Source organism: Patella vulgata, chromosome 7 (assembly GCF_932274485.2).
Source record: "Patella vulgata chromosome 7, xgPatVulg1.2, whole genome shotgun sequence".
NCBI classification, from domain to species: Eukaryota; Metazoa; Mollusca; class Gastropoda; family Patellidae; genus Patella; species Patella vulgata.
In genome coordinates, this window is record NC_065885.2 from 68,253,853 (window position 1) to 68,270,644 (window position 16,792).

Sequence of the window (16,792 nt, forward strand, 5' to 3'; positions counted from 1 at the left end):
CCTATTATTGTCTACCACGATTAAATTAATAGATTATTTGATGGCCACCAGATATTATTGCCTACCATGATTAAAATCATTAGATTATTGACCTTACTAAAACAAAGTAGGTTTACTGTCCGATTAACAACCCCTTTCAACCAATCAGACCAAGGAAAATTTAGATTTCTGTCTTCAAGTCCCTTTAACCAATCTTCCGCTCTATAATTGACTTTCAATCACGGAAAAACATAAATTACATGAAGGTCCACAATAAATTCTTTATTCTTTACCAGGTACTAAATAATTTCTACCTTAATCTGTCCGACTATTTCTTAATCAGAACGACTTATTGATCAAACATGCAATCGATGGATAAATCCTTAAAGGGGCACTCTCACTTTCACTAAGAAAAATAAATATGAGAGAGAGAAAGAGAGAAATGGGGTTTAACGTCCACTCAACACAAACTAGGTCATTTCGGGACTAACATATGGTTTAATTTTATTTCAATAATTGGCTTACGCGTAGGGGTCTTTAGCAGTGGGAGGAAACCGGAGTACCCTGAGAAAACCCATGAGGTTGGACAGGCGATCCTACTCCTTGTCACGTACAACCGGGGATTCGAAACCACGCCAGTTGACTCCATGACAGGCCTTATGAAATAAATATGAAATCGTTGATAAAAAATACAAGCGCTGACCTCAGGGGGTGAATACAGGATTTTGGAAAATGGGTTGGGAGATGCAAACCAATGTCTTGCTGATTGCTGCTAGACCAAATTTTTCTTGATCTTTTCAAGTTCTTTTTTCCAAGAAATATACAATGACGATCACTAAAACGTTCAAATTGTTACATTAAAACAGTTTCTGACATTCTTAATTCTGTTTCACATGATCCCATAATATTTCCGAAAAAGATGTAAGAAAAGATTAACAGCTGATTGCAGCACACAAATGAGATTTTTTGTAATTGCTGAATACAAATACAGGTATACTTTTTACGTTTTTGTATAATCGAGAATATAGACTACTGCCTGGGTGTAACTTCTGAGGTTTTATAACATTTTCTACAAACAATGCTAGCTGAGTTGACCGCCATTGTCAATAGAATTGGGTGAGGGTGCGGGGCGTGCAGGTGGTTCCACCACTCCTCAATCCTAGCAGCTAAGACTAAACTACTACCAACTGATGTCAATTTAAATCATGACAAATCAAAAACTATTGTTGGCAGACATGTGTAAACCTTTAAAGCCGCCAATTATGTATAGGCTGAACTAGGCCCAACAACAGTTTCTATCATTTAATTTTTATAGTTACCAGTAGGACTTGCCTGGTGCATACCGTATATATAGGCCTACTCATCAACGACATGCAGGAACTTTAATTTGGTCATACGAACATCTTCCTAACCCAATAAATCAAACTCAAAAGAATCAAGTCAAAGGACTACTATCACCTCAGTCAAACAATGTAGGCCTACTGGGTACATTTAACCTAAATATCATAGCCAATAGGTTGCAAATAACTTGACAATGAGTGAATGACATGAAAATAGTCCATCACATGAATTTAAATTCAGGCATTTAAAATTTTCAGATTATGTAAAATCTAAACTGTTCAAAATTGATTAAAAAAAAAATAAATAAATAAATCCCACACAATCACAACCACTAAGTCGAAACTGAGAGTAGGCCTACACCTTTAATAAATGATATGAGGGAATCCACAACTTGAACAAGTCACAATAAAATAAAGCTTTAGAAAATCAAAAGGAAGTCAGTGTTGCTTGAGTTAGCCCATTCGGATAAAGAAATAATCATAAAAATCTCTCGAGTCACGCTCGTTAAATTAAGTGACTCGTTTATCACCCCCCTCACGTAACTGTCTTACCTAATATTTTATTAATTAATGATATTAACTCAAAGTTAATCAATCGTCGCGTGCTGAAACCATTCTATCAATCACATAGCGTCGTAACTGTCATGGAAACCGTCACGTGATATTTATTTATATCTCGGATAATACATTTTTTTTAATGGGTTTTATTTTACGTAAACAGTTCTATTTTCAAGTTTCAGTTTTTGCAATATAAGAAATGTCAATATCTTCATCGCAAGATTTGGTTTGTTTTGAAAAAAATAATAAAAACTATTATCAAAAAGACACTTCTGCTTTGACGTCATATCCTGTTATGGCGTGGGGGAAGATTTCAAGAAATTAGAATGTATTTGTTTAAAAATGGTCAAATTTGCATTGAATCTATTGCTAATATTTAGTTATGGTCGTTGATAAGGTAATATATTATCGATATATATCGCAAAAGATGTTAAATAGATGTATTTGACAAAAATACCAGTGCGAAAACGTGTTAATTTAGAATGTCACCCCGTGCTGTATTGGAAGTAGGCGTGGTTTATTTATCACGTGACTTTGTTATGATTTTGTGTAGAGCACGTGTAATGCTTCATGGTCTTGGCATTTGAAGGAATCTTATGAAGACGTCAGCTCGCTAATGAAAGAAGCAGTAGATTCAAATTTTAATTTTTTTTTTTTTTTTTTGGATAAATTTATATGATTTACTTTGGTAGTGTTGTGGTCGCGTATTTCACGTGGTAGCCTATTTATTTAAAAAGTAAATGATCAATCTATAGGCTTGATGAATGATAAACTCTGAAGCCTCTAAAATTAATAACTAATTAAATACTATTTTTAAGGAAGACCAATGAAAATGTTACAGATGTATAAAGCCTGTTAGAATTTGTTGTTCCTATTCCCAATGTCAAGGAGAGGGCTTGTTTAATTCTGGGGTTTCTCCTGTTCCTCCCACTGCTATAAACCCCAGACATGCAAGGAAATTACTGTTATAAAATTGAACCATATGTTAGTCCCAAAATGACCTAGTTAGTGTCAAATTGATGTTAAGGGAAACTTAGCCTTGATTGTCTATTTTATGGTTAAATGTTTAAATCTCAGCCATCTGATGTTCTAGAGAGATACTTTAAGTCTTGTTATGTTAATAAATGTCTAATTTATAGTTTATATAACATTTGAAACCAAAATAAATACTTGCAATAGACAGAGTTAGCTCTTACATACTTACATAGTGTATCTTTCTATGATTTACAATACATTATGGCCTAGGCGACACTTTTACAACCTGACAATACAACCTAATCTGATTGGTTGACGTAATGTTTATACGATATATTGATTGACATTAGGGATGGGTTAATTAATGCAGCTTATTGATATTCCTTTTTTTTTCTGTTATTTTGTAGATAGAATCTGAACTGGATGACAGGAGGTAGACATGATTAAACTGTCTTAATTTTAGATAATGGATAGAAGCTGGACTGGATGACAGGAAGTAGACATGGTTAAACTGTCTTAACATTAGATAACTTCTTCTTGAAATTGAGATAAATAACGATTGGATTTTTTTTTTTTTTTAAATATTGATGTGTGTTATATAAAATGGATGATCCTAATTTACAGCACGGAGCTCAGCAGATAGAGACAACATACATCAACACTCAACCAAATACCGTTCTACCATATCATATACGAAACTGTGTCTATCTTACAGAAACTCTTTATCAGATGAAGTTACAGAAGTCTTACTGTGATCTTATTTTTGAAATACACAATCAGCGAATCAACGCCCATCGTGCCGTCGTTGCTGCATGGAGCCCATTTATTTACACACATCTAAAGTCGAATTTGGCGTGTACCGAGATCGTACGCGTTAATTACGATAATTTTGAGATATTTTCCGACATGATCTCGTTTATGTACACAGGGAAGATTGATTTACGCGACACAAACTTGATCCAGCTACTTCATCTAGCGACAAGTTTTCAGATTGAGGCTTTACGTGAAGTATGTGAAGGGACGTTGCGATGTAATTTGCATGTTGGGAATATTGTTAGTACATTCTACGTAGCGCGAAAATTTAAATTATGCGGATTAGAAGAATATGCTTTGGCGTATTTGCAGATGCATTTACCCGAAGCCGTAAAACAACTCGACTTTTTAAATCTTCCTGCGATTCGTTTTAATACTTTTCTCGCTACGGGATGGGTGATTCACCTGAAACCAGAGGTCAAACTATTTCTAATAATAAGTTGGCTAGGTTATGATGTGAAGGACCGCGAACAGTATCTCGTTGCTTTATTGCAGCATATTGATTGGTCGATTGTAGCTGGCGATTTTCTCCAGGAAATCAGTCAAACCGAGAATTTTTTTACAACCAATGAATCAAGTTTATTTCTGTTACTGCAAACACTGCACAGTTCCGGCATATCTTTAGGTTCGTACGTAGATATCTTTCCATCGTTACGTGAAAAATATTCCCACTTACTGAATCAGGTCGTGCAAAATAGTGTTCTTGATGTAAATCCTGAAGATTACTTTCCTGTTAGTATTACCGTGACGATAGATTCAGAACAACCAAACGATCACATGACTTCTGTGTCTGCTGCACAGAAAAACTCAGACGTGATCGAAAGTGGGGATAAATCACAGCACGATGACCCAGAATGTGAACAGATTGATCAAAATTTTCAGAATACGGTCGTTCCGCTAAAAACGTATTCAACCAATCAATCGTTCAAAAAGAAAATGACCACTAGAGGGCAGAAAAAGAAAGATTCAGACCGAGAAACGGTTATCCAATCAAATCATCCGATAAAACATATGATTACTAGAAACAAAAGTTCCACAAAACCCCAAAAATCTGAGAAGTTGACAGAACCAGTCAGTTGTTTCAGTGAAGATCTGGATACAGTCGAGACGAGTAACCATGGTAACGATGATGTGGATTACGACAATAGCTATGATTATCAAGACCATTACGATGATGCTTGCGATCCTGATTATGAAGAACAGCAAGATACTGATAAAAACAAGGCAAAAGCATCCCGTGCAATAACTAAACCGAAAATAAAAAAGGCTTCAGCATCTAAAAATAAAAATAAATTGCGTAGTTGTACTGAATGCGATTACACTACGACAAGTGAAGCTCGATTTGAAGATCACCAACGGAAACGACACAACAGTGACACAGAGAGATCGTATACGTGTCATGTCTGCGAGTTCACTTGTACGTGGAATAAAAGTTTTTACACTCACATGAAGAAACATTATTACGGACCACCATTTCAGTGTGAACACGAAGGCTGTAAATATACGGCTGATACAATACGCAATATTCTCATACATCGAGTAAAACACACAGACGAGAGACCGTTCCCGTGTGAAGAATGTCCGATGAAATTTAGAACCAGAAGCAATCTGTACGCCCACAGAAAATGTCATATAGGTAAGGGTCAAAGGTGGGGGAGGGGTGTTTGATCGTGTCATAGGTTATGGGGGGGGATGCATAGTGGTAGGGAAGGGGTGTGTGATTGTATGGTAGGTGAGGGTGTGGTGTAGTACTGTACAAGACACTGGAATCAATTATCTCAGGATTTGTATCCCATCATAGATCCACGGTGGACAAGTGGCTTTCTACCCTGGATGTTGTGGGTTCAATCCTGATGTTGGCATGGTTTCCCCTTGTCAATGGTGTAAGGCCGCTGTCCAGTCCATCAGGTTGAATGAGCATGTAAAAGATCCCTTGGCAGATGGAATTCAATATAAGAGTAGGTCATAGTGCAGCTGCCTGGTCAAAATTTCCTTCATAGCACACTGTACGGCCTGTCTTCATTAGCCCAATAGAATGTTAATAAACCCCATTTCATTTCATGTTTTGTATCCCATCATGGCCATGGGCTGAAAAGAACCGTCAGGACTTGTTCAATTGGTTGTCTCAGTGGTCTAACATGTGTGCTTTAGACCCTAAAGTCTGTCATTGGGTCAAGTGGTGTGGGTTCAAGCCCAAACTTGTACTTGACAAAGAGTCGCCTGCCCAACCTCATGAGTTTTCTCCAGTTCCTCCTCCCATTGCTAAGGACCCCTTAATGAATTATTGAAATAAAATTAGACAATATGGTAGTCCAGAAATGACTGAGTGGACACTGACCCACTCTCCTTCTCTCTAAAATGGGCGGTTCACCCCCTGCCCCGTAGCCTCCTACGCCTATGTCTTCATATATTTAATACATTTAATATAGTTTCCAGATATTCAAATATTTAATATATTTTACAGGTAAAAAACCGTGGGAATGTGAAATATGTCATCAATGTTTTGCCACGAAAAGTACGCTGAATCAACATTCAGTACGCCACAGCGATGATCGGCCATATTTATGTGATAAGTGTGGTTTTGGAACCAAGTTTCAATCACATCTTATCTCACACAAACGTATTCATACTGGTAAGATTCTTCTTATTCTTTTACCTAAAACTCCTTTCAATATTTGGGGGTTGGATGGTCGATTGGTTAACACTTGCGCTCTGTATCATCAGGTCTTTCATTGAATCAACTGGCGTGGTTTCGAATCCCCGGTGGTACATGACAAGGAGTAGGGTCGCTGTCTAACCTCGTGGGTTTTCTCCGGGTCCTCCGGTTTCCTCCCACTGCTAAAGACCCCTACGCGCAAGCGAATTATTGAGATAAAATTGAACCATGTGTTAGTCCTGAAGTGACCTAGTCTGTGGCGAGTGGATGTTAAACCCAATTTCTCTCTCTCTCTGTTGAGATTGTAAGCACCTTTGCCTTGAAATTGGACTTATACATGTAGGCGAAGCAACAGGCCAGCTGTAGCCAAGGACAAACATGTATTTACAGTACAGATCAGGTGAAAGTATAAAACTAGTCCTTCATCAATGTTTTTTTCTGCTCAAGAATCACATAGTTTGCTTGGCGTAAATATAGATGTTCTGAGCGGCGGTGGATTATTATCAGCCGAAATATAAGAAGTTCCACTGATTATGGTCCACAGTTATTTATAAGTCATATAGGAATTTAGTCAATATTGTCACAGTATTATCCTAAAGAAATAAATATTTAATATAGAAATATCTCAAATAGTTGTAGTACCCTGTTAATTCATATACACAAATATACATGTAAATAGTATACATTGTATATTAAACATACATTATTCAAGACCTAAATCTGCCTATTGCAGGACTTTCTTTAGGCTTGAAATGTTATCTAAATTATTAATTAGACATTTATTAACTTATCCAAACCATAGCTTGGGATATTTAGCTGATTGGAATACATTTTTTGAAAATGTTTTTATCACTTTAGTAATGATGATCGAGGCTAGGCTAAAATTCAAAAGCTAATATCTTGGTTCAGAGTAGAGCAATTTGACTGATATTTTCAGCTTATTCTATTTACCTTATCAAATTTTTTAACTATTAAAGCGAGAACCGTCAACTCTTTATCTAATCTCCCATAATGCCCCTTTAAAAAAACATGGATAACATTAAAGATAAATAAAATACCCCCCCCCCCCCCTCACCTCAACCCTATCCTAACCATATCTTATAAGATAAAAAAAATAAAATAAAACCAAGTACGAACAATCCAAACCATTAGACAAAATTCAAATGGTGTAATCAGCAAATGGACTGTTCACTGTGTACAAAATACATGACAAATAGTTTAATGCCTTTTGATTTTTATTCGATTGTCATTACTTTTACCTGTATTTTCAGGTGTTTAAATGCCAATGTTAATTGTGATTGTATAAAGTTTTACCTGTATTTTCAGGTGATGTGTTTAAATGCCAGTTCCCGCAGTGTAATTATTTCTCCCCGAAACGAAGTCAGTTGAAGGGTCATATGAGGACACATCTTGGAATTCGTAAATACAACTGTGAACATTGCAGTAAATCATTCGTAGAAAAGAGTCACCTGCTGCGACATGAGAAAATCCATCTTGAAGTCCGTCCGTTTAGTTGTTCCGTGTGTAGCTACTCGACGCATCGTAAAGATAAACTAAAGGAACATGTCCAGAAACGTCACAGCTGTAGCGAAACACAGACAACCGAGAAACCGAAACGACGAAAGAAAAAGGGTAAAAAGAACGTAAAATTAGAGACGCGGTCAGTGCCGTGCAGAACAATGGAGGTTTACGAATCGGTTGAACCTGATGTTGAGCAACAAGAAACTGATGGTAATATATATCCTCAAATCATGCACAATGCCCAGTACATCAACTCGGTTGAACCAGTAGTCATGGAAACGACAGCTCAAAATATGATCATCCATCAGAATAATCCAACAGGTTTGGTACATGAAGGTCAAGGACACATGTTGGCCTCTTCTATAGGTCATCAACAGTTGCATCCACTAGCCACTCCCATAGATCCTCAACAGTTGACCGTTGTCATGGATGCTAGGGTGCACGCTCATTTAAATTCTAGGGGTTTAATCATAGATCCGCTTGCTCAGCCCGGGTCCATTCAAACCTTAGGACAGCCCAATCCGGCAGACGGAGGTATTGTCTACACCGTACCATCAACTACGACACAAACAGTTGTTATGGCAACACACCAGCAACCAGAATACAGTAATCTTGGTTCTTATTATAGTTTTGTTATGAATAATGAAGGACAGTAACTCTACAAACAAATTAAATAAAAGGGAGGTAACTCCAATGTATTTATAAATGACAGAAACTGCATGTTAATACTGTCATCTATTCGATGCTGTGGTGTGGTGCTACAGCTGTGGTGTAGTTTTCCATTAAACTATTGAGGTCTGCAGCTGTGTTAAACTACCAAGGCTCTGTAACAGAGTTACAGGCTATTGAGTTCTGTAACCAAGTTAAACTATTGAGTTCTGCAACAGCTTATTGAGTTCTATAAACATGATAAACTATTGAGCTCTGCAACAGAGTTCAACTATTTAGTTATGTCTTGAGATCTATAACATTGTTAATCTAGTGAGTTCTGTAACAATGTGACCAAACTATTGAGCCCTGTAAACATTTAAACTATCAATATAGTAATCATATGTAACTGATTGATTTCTTGTAAATGTTTTAAACTATATATATTGAGTTCTGTAAATACCTGTTAAGCTATGAACCTTAAGTTATCGAGTTCAGTAACTATGTTTAACTGTTTTGAAGTATTGAGTGCTACTATTGAACCAACTATTGAGTTGATAAAACTTTGTTAAACTATTGAATCTGTTTGAATAATACTGACTGGATCTAATTGTATGTATATAAACAGAATTATTTAAATATAACAACAATGTACTGTACCTGATTGAAATTAAAACAAATTGAACATTTAAATTGGGTTGATCTAAGGTGTAAAGATACCTTTAGAGTTGTATCCCAAAGGGGACGGAGGTGACCAATTGAGGTGACCAATTGAGTACACTTGTAGGCGACGATTGGGTTTTCTCCAGGTCCTCCGGTTTCCTCTCTCTGCTAAAGACCCCTACGTGCAAGCGAATTATTGATATAAAATTGAACCATATGTTATTCCCAAAATGAAAAAGTTTGTGTCGAGTGGACGTTAAACCCAACTTCTCCATCTCTTACATGCTACTGGCTGACTGGCAGGTGTCCCAGAAAGCACGTGTCTTCTATCGCTGGAAGCGGACGTTAAACCCAACAAACAAGAGAAAGATGATCTAAATTATTTGTTTGATTAGTGATGGGGCAAACACCATTCAAATAGCTAAACCCGTTTGATTAGTGATGGGGCAAACACCATTCAAATAGCTAAACCTGTTTGATTAGTGATGGGGCAAACACCATTCAAATAGCTAAACCTGTTTGATTAGTGATGGGGCAAACACCATTCAAATAGCTAAACCTGTTTGATTAGTGATGGGGCAAACACCATTCAAATAGCTGAACCTGTTTGATTTAATTTTAAATAATGTGTTGAAATGTGTTAATTCCATCAGTAAACTGATTCAAAAGCTTAAAGTCGTTGATCGTCGCTGTGAAAGGAATATCCATTACTTTCAGTATTCACGGCATACAATAGAGATAGAATGCGTAGGGCTCAGAGCAGTACGAAATCCCCAGAAAATTTTGAAAAAAAGATTCGATTTGGCGCATTCTTGGTTATATTCAAACTTAGATCAAGGTAGAGCCCGTCTTCATTAGTCCAGTGGGAGAAGAACAGTAGGACGTTATGTAATAGATAACAGAGATCAGTTTCGTACATGTAGGGTTTATTTACATTGAAACAGAATATAAAACAGCTACATAACTAAAACAGCTACATACCTACAACAGGAACATAAACAACAACACCAAGACGGTACATTTAATATAGAATAATACTATATTTCAATCATTTCGCCGGTCTCTGCTCCCCTTGTCTCCTCCCCACTCGTCTCTCGTCTAGTCCCGTCACTCTCAGCAAACTCCTGAGACAATAGGGAAAATAGATAAGACTCGCGATCGTACATGTATATGGAATTGTCTATTTATTTATCACGTCGTGGTATGATTATGGACTAGTGCGTATTTCCCTTGAAGTCATGCGGCGCTTGTACACACATCATATACATGGGATTCATTACATGTTTAATTAGATCATAGCCAGTTCGTGCCTAAACAGAAGTATATACACAGTTGAAAAGTCACTATCATATATTATCAAAATCCAGCTGGTGTCAATAAGTTCTATGCACCTAAATGATCGTTCAATTTGATCAAAGGTATAGAGCACTTTGTCACAGTTAACCCCATTTCATTTCACAAATCCAAGCCAGCCCTTTTTAAAGACAGTAACTGATATATTTGATTTGTGTATATTGCAGATTTTGTTGGATTCCATTAGTTTTCTTTAGTTAAAGTGACATTACGGGAGATTAGATAAAGCTATAATAGTTAAAAATAGATAACGTAAACAGAATATGTTGAAAATTTCAGTCAAATTGCTCCATTCATTACATCATTACATTACATCACAGCATTACATAACATTACATTATTTCATTACATATTACATCATAACATTACAATCCATTATTACATTACGTTATTTCATGACATCATCACATTACATTATTTCGTTACAACATTACATTACATAAGCACATTAAATTATTACATTATTGCATTACATCATCACATTACATTATTACATTACATCATTACATTACATAATTACATTACATCACATCATTACATTACATCATCACATTACATCATTACATAAGCACATTACATTATAACATTACACTATTTCATTCCATTATACCATTAATTAAATTATTACATGTCATTTTAACGAATAAAATATTCCCTTGTATCTCTGAGATGTGAATAAATATATTTTCTGTCACACCGAAAACACGCATATCCTTAAAATACAAATGAATATACGCCCTTAAAATACAAAAGGATATGGCTTCTCACAGAGAAAATATACGGATTTTACACAGGGTGTGTCGTTTAACAAACCTCCTAACAGTTCAAGACAGTCTTCATTGCCCAAATAATTATCTGGTTGGCCAGATATCCAACCACTTCCGGTTACACTTGATCCATCTGACCATACCCAGCTACCCTCTTTAGCTTCGTCATTTCCCCCGATCCAAAACTCATTTGCTAAAATTTAAAAAAAAAAATAATTAAAACATGATTAAAAGTAATTACAAAACTTATATCATAAATTCTAAATAAATAATAAAATTGATTGAGAGAGAGAGAGGAGAGAGAGAGAGAGAGAGAGAGAGTTTAACGTTCACTTGACACAAACCATGTCATTTCGGGACTAACACATGGTTTAATTTTATTTCAATAATTCACTTGCACGTAGGGGTCTTTGGTCGTGGGAGGAAGCCGGAGGACCAAGAGACAACCCACTAGGTTGGACAGGCGACCCTACTCCTTGTCACGTACAATCGGGGAATCGGGGTGCGTTGATCTCCCCCCACCCCCCAAACCAGAGATGGCTACGGTTTGTTTATTCTACCTGTCTGTCTGTTCCGGGTTGCCGGCTGCACTAGGGCTGTCCCGAGGCGTGGTAGCGACGGACTACCACTTCCGGTTTAGGAGGCCAGCTGTTACTTCCGCGTCATGGCTATACCCGTGCTGGGCCAACCATTAATTTCTAATAATATTGGCTTTACGTGTACAAAATATTGTCGTTAGACTTTGGCCCAGACAACGACCCTTATCAATCCGTTATGAATTTACCGAAACTGGAGATTTAACCCAATCAATATACTTTCAATATTCAAAAGGAACAAAAACATTAAAGAGTAAAGATGATGTTAAAATAGATGCCCTACCATACATTTATTCTATACCACGATTTCATAAAATCCTGTGTCCACTCGACACAAACTAGGTCATTTTGGGACTAACAAACACTTCTTGCCCCCCCCCCCCCGGTTGCTCTGTGCTAGTTACGGCCCTGGCGACCTACTCCTTGTCACATACAACCGGGGAATCGAAACCACGCTAGGGGATCAGATAATACAGCAAATGATGCGTTTGCGAATGTAAACTGATCCTGTCCGGTTTATGGCCAATGTCCTTTTATATAGATATGAATTCTGCTTCCAGGAACATTCTGGAAGGTATTCAATCTACCAGTACTGCCCCATGAAACACTGAAAAGAGCCATGAAAGACAGAAAATGAAGTTTAAGTAAACGGTATTGTGTCGCGTAAAAAAGGCGTAAAGTGGGTGAAACTAATTGAAAACAACTATGACTGGTTGATACAGGCTAATAGGAAATCATACAGCTTAACTCATTTCATCTTCAAATTGTCCAAGTGGTCTAAACAGTGAAAAAGTCCACATCTATTGCACCCCATGTTCCTGAAGCAACGATCGCGAGTTTTACATGTACGTAGTTAAGGCGAGATGAAGCCTTCTATTGAAGATGTTTGCACCCTGGACAACCCATTAAACTCTCCTGGTTGACTGAATGAGACGTTGGGTCTGAGCCCGCGTTAATCTCTTCAATTCCTGCTGTAATGTCTAATTCAAATCATTTGATGTCCCAGATATACATACTCACCCTAAGTGGCCAGTACATGGATTTTCAATTTAATCTTTCCGTCAAGCTCGTTATCAAGTACACGCGGGTAATCGAAACCACGCCACTTGACTCAGTGACAGACCTTACGATCTAACGTGTATGCGTTAAACCGTACGATCACCTAACCCCGCAGTTGTCCAAGGCCTGTTAAAATGGTCGAAGATCTTACTTGTCATGGCTTTTATCGGCTCCCATTTAAGACTAAGTTCAACATTTGTCATGATCAGAAGTCGACCTCCCGTATCGTTACAAACCGCTTCAGCGTCAGGCCAAGTTCTTTTATAAGTTGACATATCAATACAAAATATTCCATCTAGAAGTGGAGTATATTGCTTTGATTGACAGGTTTCTGAAAACAAACAAACTAAATGAAATGACAGAGAGAGAGAGAAATGGGGTTTAACGTGCACTCGACACAAACTAGGTCATTTCGGGACTAACATATGGTTTAATTTTATTTCAATAATTCTCTTGCGTGTAGGGGTCTTTAGCAGTGGGAGGAAACCGAAGGACGCGGAGAAAACCCACGAGGTTGGACAGGCGACCCTACTCCTTGTCACGTACAATCGGGCAATCGAAATCCCGCCAGTTAACTAAATGACAGATCGTATGATACAGCGCGCACGTGCAAACCATCCCCCCCCCCACCTAAATGAAAAGAAATGAGGTATAACGCCTTACTGTTCTGTACAGTCAAGCCTAATGAAGCTGTCAAGGCCAACATGTGCATGGGACTTCGGGTTTACGTCTCATCCGAACAACTAGAAACTGTTCCCCGTCCTTCCCAGATTCTACGTCCTGAACCACTGACAAGTGGAAACCACTCTGGAAAATCAGCCATCACCGGAATCAAACCTCGATCGCCTGGTTATGCCCCCATCAGACCTTGGTGGCGTCCTTACTGCGCTGTTGGGACCGTACGGACCCCAGAAAATGCACAAACGTGAACAAAACGCGAGAAAATGTCCCAAAAATACCAAGGTTTCTATGTCAGATCGCAGAACCTTGGCGTTTGTTTTGAACATGCACAAAACAAACGTCGTGACTCGGCGATCATTGGCGACCATGGAGACCACAGGGCGATATATGGCGTTTACACCACACTTTTACCACGCTTATGGCGAACTTAACGCGCTTTGAACCCATTTTCCGTCGCCATAGCAGCGCAGTAAGGACGCCATCACAGTGTGACGGGGGTATTAGTGAGCCAGTGCCTCATTCATTTTAAAGCAAGATGGAGATTGTATTTAATAGACAAGAACGATAAATAAAGAAACGCCAACAATAAGGACGTGGAACCATGCACGACGCCATACTGGAATTGTGAGTTCATATCTAAATCGAAATTCGTTAAAAGGAATAAGCATGCCAAATTTCAAGTCGGTCCCACTAAAATTGGTGGGGCCTCAGGCATTTGAGCAGCACTTGGGCCTCAGTTACTGGTCAAAAAAGGTAGGCCTAACTTCAATGTGTTTATTCATGCAACTAACAAGCCAGCATGACGTAGATTGTATTTTATAGACAAACCTTTCAGTTGTTCATCGACATGGATACTGTTTAACTTCACAGATCCTATCCCAGTGGTTAGCATATTGAGAACATAACATGAGTTGGAACTAAAGTGGAACAATTTACATCCGGTAAGTTTCGCGCAGTCCATGGCACATTGTGACAGAGTTATTTCCCTTATTAAAAACGAATAATACATCGTAACCGGAATATCCAGGCTAATTTTATTGTAAAATATATCTTTAGTAAGCGAGACGGACACACACGAATACAACACAGCTACAATAACCCAGGATCCCTTAGTCGCCATTATTGAACGATATTAACCTCCAACACTTTAGGTTTAGTAATAAATATATGGTCTAATTTCCTTCCATTTATAAATATACAGAATACAAACACAAAACTTTTGATTATAAAAACCTTCTTCAAGATGACAAAAAAAACCCAAAAAAACAAACCCACTCAAACTGCTCCTGGTTTATATACTGGTTTCTTGCTCCTAACTTGTGTTAAAAAACGTTACTCGGGTGACATAAAAACTGTGCGCGCCTTCTGTTGTTCAAGTTACTCGACTTCTCACTTGTGTTGTACAAATTACCCGACTTCTGACTTGTATTGTACAAGTTACTCGGTTTCGGACTTGTGTTGTACAAGATACCCGACTTCTGACTTGTATTATACAAGTTCCTCGGTTTCTGACTTGTGTTGTACAAGTTACTCGGTTTCTGACTTGTGTTGTACAAGTTACTCGGTTTCTGACTTGTGTTGTACAAGTTACTCGGTTTCTGACTTGTGTTGTACAAGATACTCGACTTCTGACTTGTATTATACAAGTTCCTCGGTTTCTGACTTGTGTTGTACAAGTTACTCGGTTTCTGACTTGTGTTGTACAAGATACTAGGCTTCTCACTTGTGTTGTACAAGTTATTCGGCCTCTCACTTGTGTTGTACAAGTTATTCGCTCACTTGTGTTGTACAAACTTCTCGGCCTCTCGGATGAAATAAAAACTGGCTTCTCCCTTGTAATATGCTGGTTACTCACATGAAATAAAAACCGGCGTCTATCTTGTGATATTTGTGCTAATAACCAAACCTAAATACAAGTACGTATATCTGCTCTACAAGTTATCAACTTAATCGAATTATTAAATATATTACGTTAGGAAAGCACGCGAGTATGAAAACCATTCATGGACAATGATAATTTCCTATAGTAGAACAAAAGACATGCATTGATTCCTGAACGACTTGACAAACAAGATGTAAAGATAAGTTTCAGATAATTCAATAAATATTTGGTCTACGATCAGTGTCTATTTAACGGGTTATTGAAGATGTTAAACAATCGATGTCTAGTTTCACTTGAAGACTCACGATACGGATGGTACAATGTTTAACAACAAATAGCCAGTAGCGTCACTTGAGGAACAAAGCTACGAATGAAACAATGGTTGATAACAAACAACCAGTAGTATCACTTTATCAACAAATGTTTATTGAATGTAAAGGACAATATTGGTGTCAGTCATTATCACATATGTTTATTGAATTTAAAGGACAATATTGGTGTCAGTCATTATCACATATGTGATAGAAATGGTTAAACACGTTCCAAATATAATGTTAACACAGATATCATTTCTACGATAGATGCGTAATGAAGATTTCATAAAACGGAAGTGACGAAGGCAAAAGGGAAACACGAGTTATCCTTCTATATAACTGACTGAAGTGACAATAGATAACAGATACACACGGGCGAATTTCTGCTCACTAATAATTCTTTCGAAGACCAAAAGTTGTTATATGAGACTGTGAGAAGATATCTGACAATTCAAGAAAATAATTGAATATCACTAAATAAGAGCCCCCCCCCCCCAAAAAAAAAAAAATAAAAAAAAATAAATAAATAAAAAAATAAATTTGTTTTAGAAAATGTCCGTGCATTACTATGTTTTTATTAAGTATAGAATGAATAAAAACAAGGGAATGTACAGACTATTTCTATTTTTCTCGTTTTCTCTTATCTAGTGACATTCAATTACATTTTTGAATTGTCAGATATCCTCTCACCACAGTCTCACATAACAACCTATGGTATATATATGTGATAATGACTGACACCAATATAATATAGCTCTCATTATTACACCTTTATGTATTCAATGGCCGTATATATGAACAATATATACACAAACATATACATCAAGTCAATTAAACAAACACATTATACAAATTGTTATTTGTAGAATGTTGTTTCAAAGGGATAAGTTTATAAAGTTTTCTTGAAGCGTACTAATGAAGGGCACTCTTTCTGATTTCGTGTGATAGTTTATTTCATTTTGGTCTTGCTACACTAACAGATCTATC

At 37.3% G+C, this 16,792-nt stretch overlaps 1 protein-coding gene and 1 long non-coding RNA gene across 3 annotated transcripts; one reads left to right on the forward strand and one right to left on the reverse strand.

Annotated features, from left to right (window-relative positions):
- Positions 1 to 2,156: 2,156 nt before the first annotated feature.
- Positions 2,157 to 9,177, forward strand: LOC126827769 (protein suppressor of hairy wing). 2 transcript variants are annotated; one of them, XM_050557291.2, is made up of 4 exons: positions 2,157 to 2,274; positions 3,260 to 5,301; positions 6,130 to 6,297; positions 7,648 to 9,177. In XM_050557291.2, the coding sequence occupies exons 2-4, from the start codon at positions 3,456 to 3,458 to the stop codon at positions 8,496 to 8,498; spliced, it is 2,865 nt and encodes a 954-aa protein (XP_050413248.2). In that variant the 5' UTR covers positions 2,157 to 2,274; positions 3,260 to 3,455; the 3' UTR covers positions 8,499 to 9,177. The 2 variants fall into 2 exon arrangements, with proteins under 2 accessions (XP_050413248.2, XP_050413247.2); XM_050557290.2 differs by having other exon boundaries at positions 2,175 to 2,274; positions 3,264 to 5,301.
- Positions 9,178 to 11,333: 2,156 nt separating this feature from the next.
- LOC126828760 (uncharacterized) lies at positions 11,334 to 14,637 on the reverse strand. Its single transcript, XR_007683229.2, has 3 exons — positions 14,438 to 14,637; positions 13,080 to 13,259; positions 11,334 to 11,466 (listed from the first exon to the last, which is right to left on the reverse strand). It is a non-coding gene; the product is annotated as an uncharacterized LOC126828760 (long non-coding RNA).
- Between the last annotated feature and the right edge of the window lie 2,155 nt (positions 14,638 to 16,792).